At 37.4% G+C, this 15,247-nt stretch overlaps 1 protein-coding gene across 8 annotated transcripts in view; it reads right to left on the bottom strand.

Annotated features, from left to right (window-relative positions):
- LOC103141489 (LIM and senescent cell antigen-like-containing domain protein 1) overlaps window positions 1-15,247 on the bottom strand; it is a 40,166-nt gene that overhangs the window by 22,164 nt on the left and 2,755 nt on the right. Inside the window, exon 1 of one of the 8 annotated variants that reach the window (XM_016673885.1) lies at window positions 11,385-11,612. The exons of 1 other annotated variant lie outside the window; for it this stretch is intronic. In XM_016673885.1, the coding sequence (XP_016529371.1) occupies window positions 11,385-11,479 (95 nt within the window). In that variant the 5' untranslated portion in view covers window positions 11,480-11,612. Of the gene's footprint in view, window positions 1-797; window positions 1,271-11,384; window positions 11,613-15,247 lie in introns of those variants that run through there. 6 more of the 8 variants (XM_007557158.2, XM_016673884.1, XM_016673886.1 and 3 more) reach the window with 6 other exon arrangements.

Below are 15,247 nucleotides of genomic sequence, written 5' to 3'. Positions count from 1 at the left end.
ATTAAACTAAAAATGATTAGTTAACAGGAATTTTACTTAAGTTTTTACATTACTACATCAAGTTGACTTTCCATAAAAATTTACATTTTTATAACTTAACTCATTTTTAAGTTTTTTTGTTTTTTTTACTGCAGCCAGGTAAAAATGTTACTATTTGTACTACTAGTAAAATTGGTAATATTACCAATTTTCTAACTAATAATACAAATTAAGTACCTGTTGGTAGTTACCTCACTCATTCATAAAAAATAATAATAATAATCTCCTCAAAAAGCTTTGATCCAAATCCTGCAGGTGACCTAATGCCCATGCTTTCCTGCATCAGGTGATGAACAGTTTAGAAATGCAGTATGTATATTTAGCTCTGCTGTCTCTCAAGCGCACATATTCTGAATGCCAGCTGGCATATGCCATTTTGTATAACAACTCTCCCCCCGTTTGGCACGAAAATAGCCCTCCCTGTGCGTTCCCTCCTGTAGCGTCCAGATATCTCTGCACAAACAGCAGCTTGAGCTAATCAGACTGTCCGCTTCAGCTCCACGGAGGAATTCCTCACATTCTGCAGCACTGCAGTCGGATCGGACTTAAGCTAATAACGTGACGGCAAATACGACCTCAACATTCTTTACCTTCTAAATATATGAAAATGTTGGATTTAATGTGATACCAATTGACCTTTTTCATCAGCAAGAAGAAAGTTTAACTACTTCTCATATCAATACACATTTATGTTTTAAAAAACAACTTTCACCACCAGATTTGTTGAATTTCTGTTCCAATTTTCTAGCACTACTTACAAGCGAGCATAAAAGTCACAGAACTCTTTATAGACTTTGACGTCACTCTTCCGTCTCTGGGACTTGGACACCGGGAGCTCAGCCTCTCCCCCGTCCCCAGCCTGAAGCCTCTGGTAGCCGTTCATCTCTCCGTGGCGGATGTGGTCCGGGGCTTCGCCATCCTCAGGTATGGAAGGTGGCAGGGCGCGCCCGTTCATTTCCACGCTCATCTCCGGCAGATTGAGTCAACTCCTTGGGCTCTGGGTAAAATCCTCTGTGATCGTTGGAAGTGTCGGAGCCGTAACTCACGCAGCGGGAGGGAGAACCGAGGTGCCGATCAAACTGTGCTGGGAAATCTCTCCCTCTCTCTACTTGTCTCAAACACACAGACTCCGTCACTGATGGACTCAACACTCCCTCGTTCTCTCATTCCCCCTGTTGCTCTCTTATTCACACACACACACTATCAGCCTCCCCTCCCGTCACTCGGTGGCTATTCTTGGGCAGGATACTGAAATAAAGAGCCCACCCTGACTGACGCCTGTGCAGACAGAGGTCACTGTGTCACAATGATGCACACAAACACGTGTCCTCGTTTCATTTTTCAACAGTTTCCTCAACTGACTCAAGTTTTTGTGTTTAGCAGCTGGAGCTTGAGGTAAACAAGTGAGACACTAAGAAAAGAGCAACAGGCAAACTAATCACTACGACCGTTTCATCATCTGGTTGACATCACTGAGCAAAACAAAACTGCAGAAAGTGTTTCGGGAGGCAAGCCGGATAACGTCAATCAAGCTCACCATTCTGATTTAGATGGAAAACTTTAAATGACTTTGGTAACACTTATGAAGAACTGACATGACACTGGCATAAACATGACATAACACCTGTCATGAACATTAATGAGTCTTTATGAATGTTTACGGATGTTGTCATGCAGTGTCTTTTGGTAAATAATGACATTTCTTAAGCACAGATGGATTAAAACCGATTAAAAGGGTCAACATTTAGCTTATAAACTGTGGAGTACTTGGCCTTTAGACCAGGTTTGCCCAAAGTTGGTCTTTGAGGGCCGGCATCCTGCATGTTTTAGTTCTCTCCCTGGTTTAACGGACCTGGATCAAATGATGGCTCGTTAGAAGGCCTAAGAGCAGGGGTCCCCAAACTTTTTCCTGCGAGGGCCACATGACTGTTCCTTTTTCTGGTCGGGGGCCGGTCTTAGTTTTTCGAGAAAGAAACCTTAGAAAAGTTTTGTTGACGCGGCATTGAATTACTGCTGACGACATATTCGCGTTTGTAGATAGATTTTTACCCAAAATGCAAATGGAAAAAAACCGTGAGCGAAACGGTGACTGGTACTGACTAGTATATATTCCACTGAGGGAAACTAAGTTTCATATCTGCTCAAGAGCCCCCCTGGTGGTTGAAGAAAAATCCACATATATATGAAAAAAAACACTGAATGCTCTCTGGTATTGTTCAGGGGGCCGGACCAAACGAGGAGGCGGGCCGGATCCGGCCCGCGGGCCGTAGTTTGGGGACCCCTGCCTAAGTACCACCAGAACTAAAACATGCAAGATGCCGGCCCTCGAGGACCGACTTTGGGCACCCCTGCTTTAGACCAACATTTAGCTTTATACGTTTAACATCGGAACAGGACGTAGAGAGACTCGTTAGTTTACAAATCTAGAACAAACTTAGAAAGTAACGTCTACCTGATGCAGAACAAGAGTCAAACATGGAGAACCAACATTTAGCTTTATATTGTACACATCTAGAACTCCACCCACAACACTAGAACCAACATTTAGTTTTATCAGAACAAGAATCCAGAGAAACCCTTACCAGTTTATAAACTACGGACTACTTATTTTTATTCTTATTAAACATAGGGAACCAATATGTACTTTACCTTGTCTTTCTTTTGGTTTTGTTGTTTTGTTTGTATTTCCTTCTAATTCATGTAAAGCACTTTGAATTGCCTTGTTGCTTAAAATGTGCTATATAAATAAAATTACCTATCGAATGACACTTCATGATGACAATATTCAAACATTCAGAAAGACTCTTTCATGTTTATGATAGGTGTTATGTCAGTCTTATGCACATCCTTTCAAATAAAGTGTTACCGTTACTTTTAAAATAAATAGTGATCAAACAGTAGATTTTTCATGTTGACAAGTGACCAGTCGACATTGATCCTAAACTGATAAATCCAGTTTAAAATGCACCATATCTAAGTGAAAACTCTTTGTGGCAAGAACACTCTTCAGTGTGGAAGTCGGTGTTGAACAAAGAAGACTCAAAGCTTGCTACAGTGAAGTCATAAGATTCACAGCAGGGTGTAAGAAGTTCCTAAAAATTTAGTGTATTTTCTAGTTCTCGCAGTCAAAACTTGTCTCTGCTCGGATCAAATTCAAGCTTGCAAACCTCTCTGCTCGCTTGAGAATCATTTTCTGCTCACTTGGAACAATAGAGTACCGTCGCCTGGTAACCACTCAGCCAATAGAATTAAAGCGTTGTACTGGGTGCGTTTGTTTAATTGTAGTGGGTGCGCCTGCATGCCTACTATTGTAGGTTTGAGAAAGCACAGTGAATATTTGAAAGACAGCAGAAATTTTGAGTACAAGAATTACACATTTTGAGAAGAAAGGCATGAAATCTTGCTTTCAGACTGAAAATGTGTGCTCTTGGATTATGGCAGAAAAATTCCTCCATACAATACCTCTTTCTAATAATATAAAAGAGGCAGCTTTAGTGTAAATTGTATTTATTACACAAGTTTAGCCAAGGAGATCTGACCCTGATATGGTTGTTTCTCATTATTCATACAAATTGCTGTTGCACAAGTACCAGGATATTCGAAACAGTTAAACATGTGACCCGTTTGGCTGCAATGCCCTCACTAAGCAGCGCCTAATTAGCTCTTTAATTTTAATTGCAAACTTCAACTTCATGTTCACCTTTCTAATAACAACTTAACCCTGTGCTTAATGTGCTTAGTTATGAGCCGTTTATTTCCAGAGTCAGAGCCGGTTCAGCTTGAATACAAGTCTAAAACCCAACAGGGAAACTATTTGGATCAATTATAAAATATTTTAATCCTTCAAAATCCCACAACGCTCTAAGCAACGGCATTCCTGTAAACCCTAAAATCTGGGTAGATAGACAGCTCTTTATGTGGTTGTGCTCAACCGGCTCCACAAATTAACGACCACTTTGCAAAGCATCAAAACAACTCCAGGCCAGATCCGGAAATACTCTCCAGCGAGACAAACAAGCTCGACGCTCAAACGGAGAAGAAGCAGCCGATCCGTTTTTACAGCAGAACGAAGGATTTATTAACGAAAGCTGGAGTTTACGTCATGATGTCTAAGCCCTGTGTGTGTGTGTGTGTGTGTGTGTCTGTCCAGCTGAGACGCATCTGAGTGTCTTCATGACTCCATTCTACAAATAGATGTTCATTGGAGCCTCAACTCCAAACTAGGTGATGGCAGCTGCTGTTTTGTGTATATATGTCAGATTGTATACACAGAGAGACGGCTGTCTCTATTGACACGGGTCAACAAACTATTTTATTTTTTCAGCTAAAATGCTGAATTATCAAATATTTACAATTTCAGACAATTTCCTCTAATTTATGTCAGTAATACTTTAATCCCTGAAGAAAATTAAACGTTTTAACTCATATTATACAGATTTCTTCAAAGAGTTGCAGCTCCTGTAGCTGTCTGTATTACAGCAAATCTGAAGAAGCCTCTGACTGAAGACTACTGTTGTATAGCAGTTTGATGAAGAGGATGCTCAGGATTATCTGTAAGGTTCCAATAATATCCACAGGTTCCTCCTTATCACATTGTTTATCCGTTTAAGTTATTTCTGTTGATGCTGCCATGGCAACACAAGATGGCAGAAGACATTCTTGCACACCTGATATTTGTCTTTATTCAGAGAAAAGGCGTTAAAAAAAAACTTACATATACTCATATTATAATAAACTTTGGTGATTTGAAATCAAACACACAAACGTTGAATATTATTCAACGTTTGTGTGTTTGATTTCAAATCACCAAAGTTTTGTGTTGTATTTTTCTTTTTAAATATTGGTTGCTTTATTAAAAAGTTCCTTTCGGTCACAGTTTGATTTGATATTGATTTGATTTAATATTGCTTAAAATAGTTTCACACTGATCCAGTGTTGATTATTTTAGGAATCAATCATTCTATCATTTTTTCCCAGTGATTAATCGAGTAATTGGATAAAAAAAAAAAAAAAAACATTCTGCAGATTTTTTTATGTAACCACTTAAAAAAATATAGAAATAATTCAAGAACTTTTTTAAAAAAAGGCAGTAAACATCTTATTACCTTAATATTACATAGCAAAGGACACATCTGCAGCTAATAAATACTTGATTAAGCCATTTTCTGTTTCATCAGCAAAGTTTAGAGCTAATCTGTTGACTATTATTTAAATTAACTAATCAATAACTGGATAGAAAAATGTGCTTAATGGGATAATTTTACATAATTTGACCCAGGTAAACCTAAAACTATCACACTTGAGGAGCTTTTGGTTGAGCAGATTTACAAACAAAGAAGGATTTTTTTTAATCTAAAGTGCAAAATGTATATATATTTTTATATATTTGGGTTAATTACTGCTTGAGTGCGTCATTTTTTCAGCAAATGGTATATTTTAGATTCTGTATACTCCAATTAATGATTAATCAATTACTAACTTAGTTAATTGTTTCTATTAATCTGACTAATTGTTTTAGCCCTAAATAGTATACAAGTAATTCTCTGGATTATCTATCAATAATTTGATGTATTGCCCTTTTTTAATGTTTCCTGCAGCCGTTGTGGTTCAGTATGTCACTGTAAAATAAAACACAATAACGCTTATGCTCAATAAAACTGGAGTAAAATTTATGTAAATGTAAATAATTCTCCTTTTTTGTGGAAATTGAGAAACTTCAGTTTCTAGCATATTTAAATGTTGCCATTCAGACCCACACTGGACTAAACATTAAATGGTTTCCTACTGGGAACCAGTGATGACTGATGAATGGGCAGAGGGTGGGCACTCAACAGGAAGCTTGATTTCTGCTCAGGACTCCACCCTAGAATCCAGCAGCCAGTTATCGGGTGTCCACCCTGCCGTATTGTTCAAGTGGATTTTCTCACATCGGTGCAAGCCCTGTTTACGACTGGGTGAAAAATTACTTTAAATAGGACGATTTTGAAAAGCCCAAACCAGACTCCCCATGCAGACTTGGTTATTACTTAAATGACTGTTTAGCAAAATGAAAGGGATGAGACCACACAGAAAATGCAGCTATGATTAACATTTGATGTGCCTCCATCCTTCCTCTGCACGCTCTGCCGAAAGTGGAAACAAACCAAAGATATTCATATTAGTCTTTAAGTCCGGGCCCTCTGAGGCACGCAAACCGCAAAATAGATTACATGTTGTTGTGACATCCAGCATAGAGATTCTCAAAGCTCATTTGGTTTCTCTTGAAGTGAGTCGCTGTGTTTCCATTCACCAGAACGTTGCACAAATTGGAATAATGAAAATAAATTTGTTCAATGGAAACAGCTATTTGGACAAGGGTTAATGTTTTTTGATTAAAACAAAAGTTTTTATGCTAGGATGAGGTGGTTTTACCAAAACTAGACGCGTTTCGAATAGAATTAAACTTTTTCTATATTCTGCCAATATTGAAAAAAAAAATCACAATTTTGCAATTTCAGTATTTCAAGTCAGTTCAGTTTTTCTGTATCAGTCAAAGTGACCATCCATCCATCCATCCATCCATCCATCCATCCATCCATCCCTCCCTCCCCTTATCCCATTGGGGTTGGGAGGGGTGCTGGTGCCTATTTCCTGCTGTCGGCAGGTGAGAGGTCACCTTGGACAGGTCGCCAGCCGGGCAACAGAGGGTGATTCAGTTGCAGTTTTGCAAAATACGCACATTTTATTGGCATGCTTCCATTAAGCAAATTAATTTTTGTAATTCCAATTTTCACAATTTTATGGTCAAATGAAACGTGGAAAAATTTTTTTTGCATCATGCTAGTTTATGATTTTTTAAAATTGTTTTTCTTAATTTTAGATCAGTTACAACACAAAGAACAAAAGAGAATCATGTGCTGCTTCATACACACACGCACACACACAAGAAAAAAAACCTGTCAAAAATAAATAAACAGTAAAAAAAGAAAACAACCCAAAAAATAAAAACAAAAACAAACTAAAATCTTAGGGACTAAAGACTCAAAAGGACCCAAAGTTTCAAAAATATGTCTGATTTCTGGTTAAGATGATGAGTCAGTTTTTCCAAAGGAAGGATGACAGATCTCTGTGTAATCCACATATTCAATGTAGGGACATATGGTGAAATCCATCATACCAAAATAAACAAAATAAATCGAAATGGTCAAGGGGAAGCAATTTGCTCGTTATTGCTGCTGAGATGAAGACACATGGAGAACATGTGTTGATACGTTTGTCAACTTTGGCTTAAAAAAGCTCCAGCAACTGTCAAAAACAGGGGAGATAGGCTTCTCTCCAAGTCAATGCAGGTCAAAGGTCAGGTCATCCATGCAACATTTTGGGAATGACAGGGAATATTGCGTACTGTTCCAGTACGCAATTCAAGGATTGTCTTTATTACTAACAAGCAGCGTTAGATGGATAACTGTGATGAAAAAACTGTGTTGCATTTTACTGGGAAGCAAGTATGAGCTGAAGATATTTCATGTTTTGTCTTGTTAACTTTATTTCTGAAGCTCAGGCCTGCAACACTTTACTAAAAAATGTTGGTGCAATAAACTTTTAGTACTTTGGAATGCTGCCATTTCTTCTTCAGACATTTCTGAGTTAGGAGACATTTTCTGCAATAATTTCCTTAATTTCCTTGACATACAGTCAATAAAAAAACTAAAGCTGCACAATGTACCAGACCGCAGGGATCATGACAGTTTCAATGATTGATTGTAAAGCAGGGAGTGGATACAACTAAATGTATTGAAACCCATGAGTAACAGGAGTATTACACCCTTTAAAACATGAAATTTAAGTTATTTTCAGTTGTTACTGGTAGGCCTGTCATGATAACAAATTTTGCTGGACGATAAATTGGCCCAGAAGTTATTGTGATAAATTATATTACTGTGGTTTCGAGATTATTTTCAAATAATTTAATGTTAATGGCATAGTAATGCCATTATGCCAAACAAAGATCAAGAAATTTATCAGAGGAACTGGAATACATTTTAAATATCCAAAATAAATAAACAAAACAAACAATAAACAACAAAATGAGATATGAAGTCTCCGTAAATAATATGTCCTTCAAAAATAGGGCTAGTTAAGACCAAACCACCGAACTAGAGACTTCTGTCATTCCGGTTTTAGTAGAAAAATTAAATATAATCACAGTTTCATGCATTTTGAAGCTATTTAGAAAATCAATTTGATATGAAACTTTGACATATAATGCTGTAATTTCAAACAGTCTTTAAAAAAATTAGAAAAGAACAATTTCCCGTCAAAATGCTGGGAGAGAATAGGAAACAAACCAGCTGAAATACGTCACTGAAGCTTATCTAATGGCCTAATGGATTTGATCACAGCACACTGAAGTGTGCAGACTCAAGTCACGGGTCTGTTTTCCTCTGCTGAAGGCTCACAAATCAAACACGCCCAGGTCACACACCTGTTCTCCCAGAGTCAACAGCAGCCATGGCAACACAGACAGGAGAGCTGCTGGGGCAAAACTTTCCTGCCCCTGGCAGAGCTTCAAGTACGTTTGTGCCAACACAAGCACGGACAGCTACACGATCGCATAAAACCGAGTCACACACCGAACCAGTGACTGGGCAAACAACACATGACTAACGTTTCTATTGTTCTGCACAATCGGCCTCAAGGGACCTTTTGACCCGCACCATCAGCGGTCCACTTCTATTTCACTTCCAGGCGAGGAAATCATGTGCATCAGAGGATAACATCTCATGCTAGATTTATTTTGTCCTTAATAGTTTACAGACTTTTTCATCTTTAGTTTCTGTTACAGATTTAACTGAGATCAGAAAAAGCTTAAGCTGCCTGATAAAACAATGTATTTTCTCATGAGCAAATCTTGGACATGCAGTGCTGTGGAAAAACATTCCTAACGCTGATGAGTTTTTTTATTTTTTCATATTTTGCAGGCAACCTTATTGATATCATATGTGACGGACAAAAACAAAGTATTGTGTAACATTATTGATCAAAAACATCTCGAAAACGAAGGAGGACAGCAGAGAAGTCAGAGTCTGGCTATAAAATAATAACATTTGAAAACAGAAGGAGTTTGCCAAAACATCCACCCATAGACCACATGTGTCAAACTGGAGGCCCGGGGGCCAAATCTAGACCGCTGTAGCTTTTTAAGTGGCCCTCTAGACTCCAAATTATATCAAAAAGTCACTCCTATTTTTCACAAATATGCAAAATACATACAAAATCAGAAGATCCCCACATTTTTTCTGATTTTTACTCCACATTTTTCTCATAATTTCATCAAGAAATGTATACATTTAGTTTTGTCTTTTCCTTATACAAGCGTTTGTTCTTTTCTTAGTGCCTCGTCTCCTCCTTTTACTTTTCCCTTGTATATGCGTCTTCTTTGGAGGACCAAAACTGACGTAATTAAAAATAAAAGCAGAAATCTATATTTTTGCTTGAAAATAAAATAACACTGTGGCGTGAAAGGAAAAAAAATAATACAAGAACTTGAGAGGAAACTGTAGATAAAACAGGAACTGACACGTCACCAGTTTGATGGTATTTCAGATATTTAAAAGAAAAAATAAATAAATAAGTATTGAAAGACAGATATGGAACGGTGATTTTCATCCAGGCCTAATCTAGTCGTTCTTTTTCAATGGTTTTCCTTTTTAAGCATGAACTTCACTGTATTCGGTCAGGTAAAGATTTAAAGGAAGTTGAAGGAAGAAGTTTGAAAGATCTTTAAAAGCGTATCTGTTTTGTTTTGTTTAAGTCAGATGTAATGAACTTTTTAAAAGTTTCATTCTAAAGATTTAAGTACCGAACAAACGAAAACAAAACTTCCTCATCCACCAGAAAGCGTTAGCGGGTTAACCGCGGACACCCTGGAGCAGGAGCTCCATCTTTATGTCCACATTCCTGAAATTACAACATTCCTCAGGCCTCTTCAGGATCCGTCTCTGACACACAGAGGGCTGGAAAGGTGTGGCGAAAGACGGGGGGTTTCACAAAGAACAGAACACCAGAGAGACGCTGATGGTATCATATTGAGCAAACAAACGTTGCAAAAAATCTCCTGACGTTACTGAACTCCAGCCAGGAGAGTTCAACCATCAGCTGCGGTGTTTACTGATCAAACCCTCCACTCAGGTAGCAGCTTATCCGTTCTGGTCGGTACGCAGCAGACGGGTAAGGACTTATCTACAAGGATGTCTCAGTGATTAAAAACAACAACAACTCAATCGTTCAATCAGCTCAACCTAACGAAAGCGAAACTGACGGCCAGCCACCACTACGGTTCAGAAGGCTGGACGGATCCATCCGACACGTTAAGTGGGTTTTTTAAAACATGAATATATGACAAGTAATTACATTTGAAAACAATAAGATAAAGTTGAGGGATGATTAAACGACTGTTTGCTATAGAAACGGGTGAAGGTTTCAAGTAAAATGAGGCAATAAATCAATTTAATGGAATAATTAAAATTTCTGTTTTTGAGGATTTCATTTCTGTAAAATCTGGATTTGTTTCACCAATCTACTCCTTTGGTAGTTCAGAGTTACCGTCTTGCATGTTTTTCAACTTCTTTTAATTTGGACTCTGCAGCTAAATAACTATTTAAATAAGTTATATCTGCTTCACTTAACATCATTAAACTGTAGGGCTAATCGGTTGATTATTTTTCCAATTAACCAGTAACTTAATAACAAAAGGTGCTTAATAGGAGGATTTAACAGTATTTGAAGCAGGTGGAGCTAAAACTGAGACGTTTGAGGAGTTATGGGCATAAGGAAGGGTTTTCATCTAAAATGCTAAATATTGATATTTCTTGTTCAGCTTTGGGTTAATTACTGCTGCAAAATTGTTGTTTTTTCAGTAAATCACATATTTACCGAAAACACACGTTATCAATACGTTTTATTATTTTAAATTACTATCATTTAATAGTTTTTAGGTATATTGTTTAGGGACAAGTGCTACAAATTAGATTACACTATAAAAACCATGATATGAACTGTTTTATTCGGTTTGTCTATTTTAATGTGTGTCTGTTCCTATTAAATAAGTCTAACTGAATATTAGAGACTGTATAATCCAGTTAGCGATTAATCGGTTACTAAATAATTATTTCAAAACTCGATTAATCACGGTGAATTCGATTAATTGTTTCAGCCGTACTGCATGTTGGTTCACACCTTCCTGTTCTCCACATTTATTTCTAAACAGATGAAAACGGCCATTACTGGCGGGTCATGGCAGCATTTCTAACTGGATCTCATCCTCTGTTGACAGAAAATGAAGTTTCTGAAAGGCCTCCACTCACCTGTCTCTCGCCAGCCCTCCATAGCTGTCCGGCCTCTCCTGCCTTCGCCTGTACAAATCTGAGTTGGACAACTCCTTCAGCCTCAGAGACTTCATCTCCCCGCCGTCGCTCTGCCTCTCCCTCCCTTCCTTCCTCAGCTGAAACCCCCTGTCCGCTCTAACAACAACACTTCCAGAGTAAATGTTGGATCCAAATTATAATATCAGGTCTTGTTCTGCTCTCTCACTCTCCCTCAAACACACCCGCAGGCCTCGCAGCGCGAACACCTATCAGCTCCTTCTGGCTCCTCCTCCCTCCCACCTGGAGCAGGTAGAGGGGGAAGGAGTCGCAGAAACGGAGACAGAGAAAGGGATTGTTGCTTTGGTGTGGGTTCACCGCCTACTGCTCTCTCTGCTGGGATGCTCTCTCAAAAACAAAAACAAGGCAGAGAAAAGACAGAGTGGACAGTTTCCAGAACTGTCAAGAAGTTGGTTGGATCATCCAAATAGGGGCAGATTTTTGCCAAAAAACTCCAACATTTTTGAGATTCAAAAGTCAAAAATTTGCTAGAAAAAAATCAGAAATTTTTAGCTTAATCTTAGAGGTTTTCTAGAAAAGCAAGAACATTTCTGAGTTTGAAATGTCAAAAATCTGCAAGCAAAAACTCAAGAAATGTTGAGATTAATCTCAAAATATTTCTAAAAAAAAGAAGGAAATATCTGAGTTTGAAAAGTCAAAGAATTTCTAGAAAAAAAATCTGCAATTTTTAGATTCATCTCAAGGGGAGAAAAACAAGAAGATTTCTGAGTACGAAATGTCAAAACATTACTAGAAAAAACTGGGAAATGTTGAGATTATTCTCAAAGAATTTCTAAAAAAGCTCAAAAATGTTGAGATCAATCTCAGAAATGTTCCAGAAAAAAATTAGAAAATGTCATAGTATCAAAAAAAAACAAAAAAAAAAACTAAAATTTGCAGGAGGTTCAATTTGAGTTTACAAATTCATCTCAAAATTTCAGAAACCTTGAATTTTTGAGATGAATCTGAAATATTCCAGGAAAATATGAAAATAAATGAGTTTCAATTTTTAACATTTCAAACTCAGACAACTTCTGAAATGTTTGACTTTTGAAACAGAAATGTCCAGTTATTTTTCTAGAAAATATCTGAGATTCATCTCAATTATTTTCCTCATATTTCTCCAGGCGTCCTGAATCACCGTTGTGACGTTGTTTAAAAACACTTAGAAGCAGCAGATAAATGAACCAAGTGTTTAAAACTTGCTTTCTGCTCCTCTTGTGAACTGAGAAAACGTTTCAGCAGAAACAACAAACCACTGAAATCCAAAATGTCAACTGATGAATAATTCATCGCAGCGTTTTGTGAGAACAACCGCTCCTTTTTCACTCACACACAATATTTTCACTTTTCTAAAGACTAGACAGCTGAATGTTCATCTGTATGAGAACCATATAAATGACTATTGTTGTAGGAATTGATTATTCTGGTGATTAATCGAATTCTTGGCTAAAAAAAGAATTGAAATGAAATGAATGAAAAGTATGTTCTGCGTACTTTTCATTTGACAAGCTCATTCTAATTTTATCATGTGATTAATTGATTAATTGCAACAGAGAACATATCATCAACAGAGGAGCTGCGGTTTATTTCACTTACTTTATTCAAACTGATTGCTGTGTGTATGAACATTTTTAAAATCTTAACACCACACTTTTCCGTCCTGAAGACAGAAATCATCACCTCATGATCCCTGCGGTTACTTTGCTGCAGTTCATCTCTGCTGACGGTGCAGATTTAATTTCAGATGGGCAGAGTTGTTAAATTGCTGCTGTCAGAGTTTCATTGTGCATCACCTTGGTATGCGCAGACAGGTCTGCAGCCAATAAACACATTGCCGTTCACCTGCTTGCCTTGGCCTGCTCAGGATTCCACATGTCGTCGACACGGAGCGTCAAAGTTCAACTTTCACACCAGATTAACGTCCTGGAGCAAATCACAAGTCCCAATATGCAAGAAAACTGGCAATTAATTAACTTATAATCTGTAAATATTGTATCAAATGAGATATAGTGCAATTTCTGCTTAAAATTAGAACGTTTTATGTTCTCTGCAGAGAATTACAAAGCGAAAACAAAGATGCTGCATTTTGTTTTAAAGGTTTAAATCTGTGATAAATCTCATTTATCAGTAGCCAGACAACATAAACATCCCTATTTCCTTTAGTTTGCTGCCTCTATGTGGTCATCACTGGTATTACAGCCACTGCATCCAATTCAATATTTTGTCTTAAAACGTCCAAAAAAAAAAATGTAACTATGGTCACTGTGGACTTAAAAAATAGTAAAAAAATTACATAAACTGAGACATTTCTGTATCTAATTAATCTAGAACCACAGATATATCTGTTTTGCAAACTTTCTGCACAAATTAAGTTAGATTTTATTTCGTTTTAATGTGAAATTGGATTACTGATCTCCTGCTGCAACCATTTGCAATCATCATTCTGCAGGCGTAAAGCGAACCACACTGTTGCACACAAGAGGAAGTACACGCGAGTCCGAAAGCATAAAAAGCTTTAAAGGTGACGTTCAAACCGTTCAATGAGCTTGATCTGTGTGTGTGAAAGAGACTTAATGTTGCTTTAAAAAGAGAGAAAACGGTGAATTTCTCTTCTTACCTACAATCTGTCAGAAATTCAGGAGGATGTTTCCAATGTTTCTACAGTCCTGTTTGCTGTCACCACTGACACTCCCACTGCATTTATCAGGGCCTGCATGGCCACATCACTTCCTGTTTGCAGTGCAGTGTGTGTGTGTGTGTGTGTGTGTGTGTGTGTGTGTGTGTGATATTTGACCCAACAGCTCTGTTTGTCTGAGTAAGATATATTGGCAAAGAACCCAGACAAAAATGTCTCATATTCAGGTTTGTAAACTTTTTCCACAGTACAATTTTTCAAACTTGTATGTTTTCAAACTTTTCCAGGACCACAATGAACAAAAGAAGACTTTTTTATGATGCAGCTTATTTCTGTATTCTACATTGGACAGCAGGGACAACGTAAACTAAAATATGACAAAATTTTATGTTTTGAAATGTCTGACCCTACAACTGACTGGCTCAAGAAAGTTATCAAAAATAATTCATTTTTTTTGCCAAGTTTCCTGGCGTTTAGTAAGTAGAATATTTTTTATTAGTCTACCTGAGCTAGATCAAGAGAAATTTGGTCTGATTTAACTTCAGACACTTCAGACAGTGAGGATATATATGCATTCCAAGTTTAGCCTCATTGAAATTCAAGCTTTTTCAAGGATGTTGTGTGGTTTTGTTTCAGTCTATTTGTTGTTTTTCAGGTGAGTTTTAAAGAGTTAAATGGAGCAGAAAACGAGCAGGAAAAGAAAATAATCCAATGACTAAACAAACGAGTAATTCTCAGGAAAGTCGTGTCAGATGGAAACATTTGAAGGGAAAATGATTAATTCAGTCGTCATGGGTGAGTCCTGAATGTTCGACACAACTCTTCCTCTTAGAAAGAAAGGGGAAACATTTATATATTACTATGTTGCAGGATGTACAGACAATGTTCATGTTGATTTAGAAATATTTGTAAGAACTTTTTTGATATTTGCGCTAATGCATGATGTTAAATGTGACTTTTTATTACTCGACTTAGTGGTTACGGATTATAACTAGCGGCAGTCACTTAAACCCAACGTTTTTGACCAACTTTGAGAAGCATTTGCAATAAGATCAGAAAAACTTTGGGGATTTGCTGATTTATTTGTGAATTTTGCGGATTTGTGAAAAACTGGAGGGACTTATTTATGTAATTTGGAGCCAAGAGGGCCATAAAAAAAGAACAGTGG

This window comes from Poecilia formosa, unplaced genomic scaffold, assembly GCF_000485575.1.
Source record: "Poecilia formosa unplaced genomic scaffold, Poecilia_formosa-5.1.2 Scaffold84, whole genome shotgun sequence".
Lineage (NCBI taxonomy): Eukaryota > Metazoa > Chordata > Actinopteri > Cyprinodontiformes > Poeciliidae > Poecilia > Poecilia formosa.
This window is presented reverse-complemented; position numbering and strand designations above follow the sequence as displayed.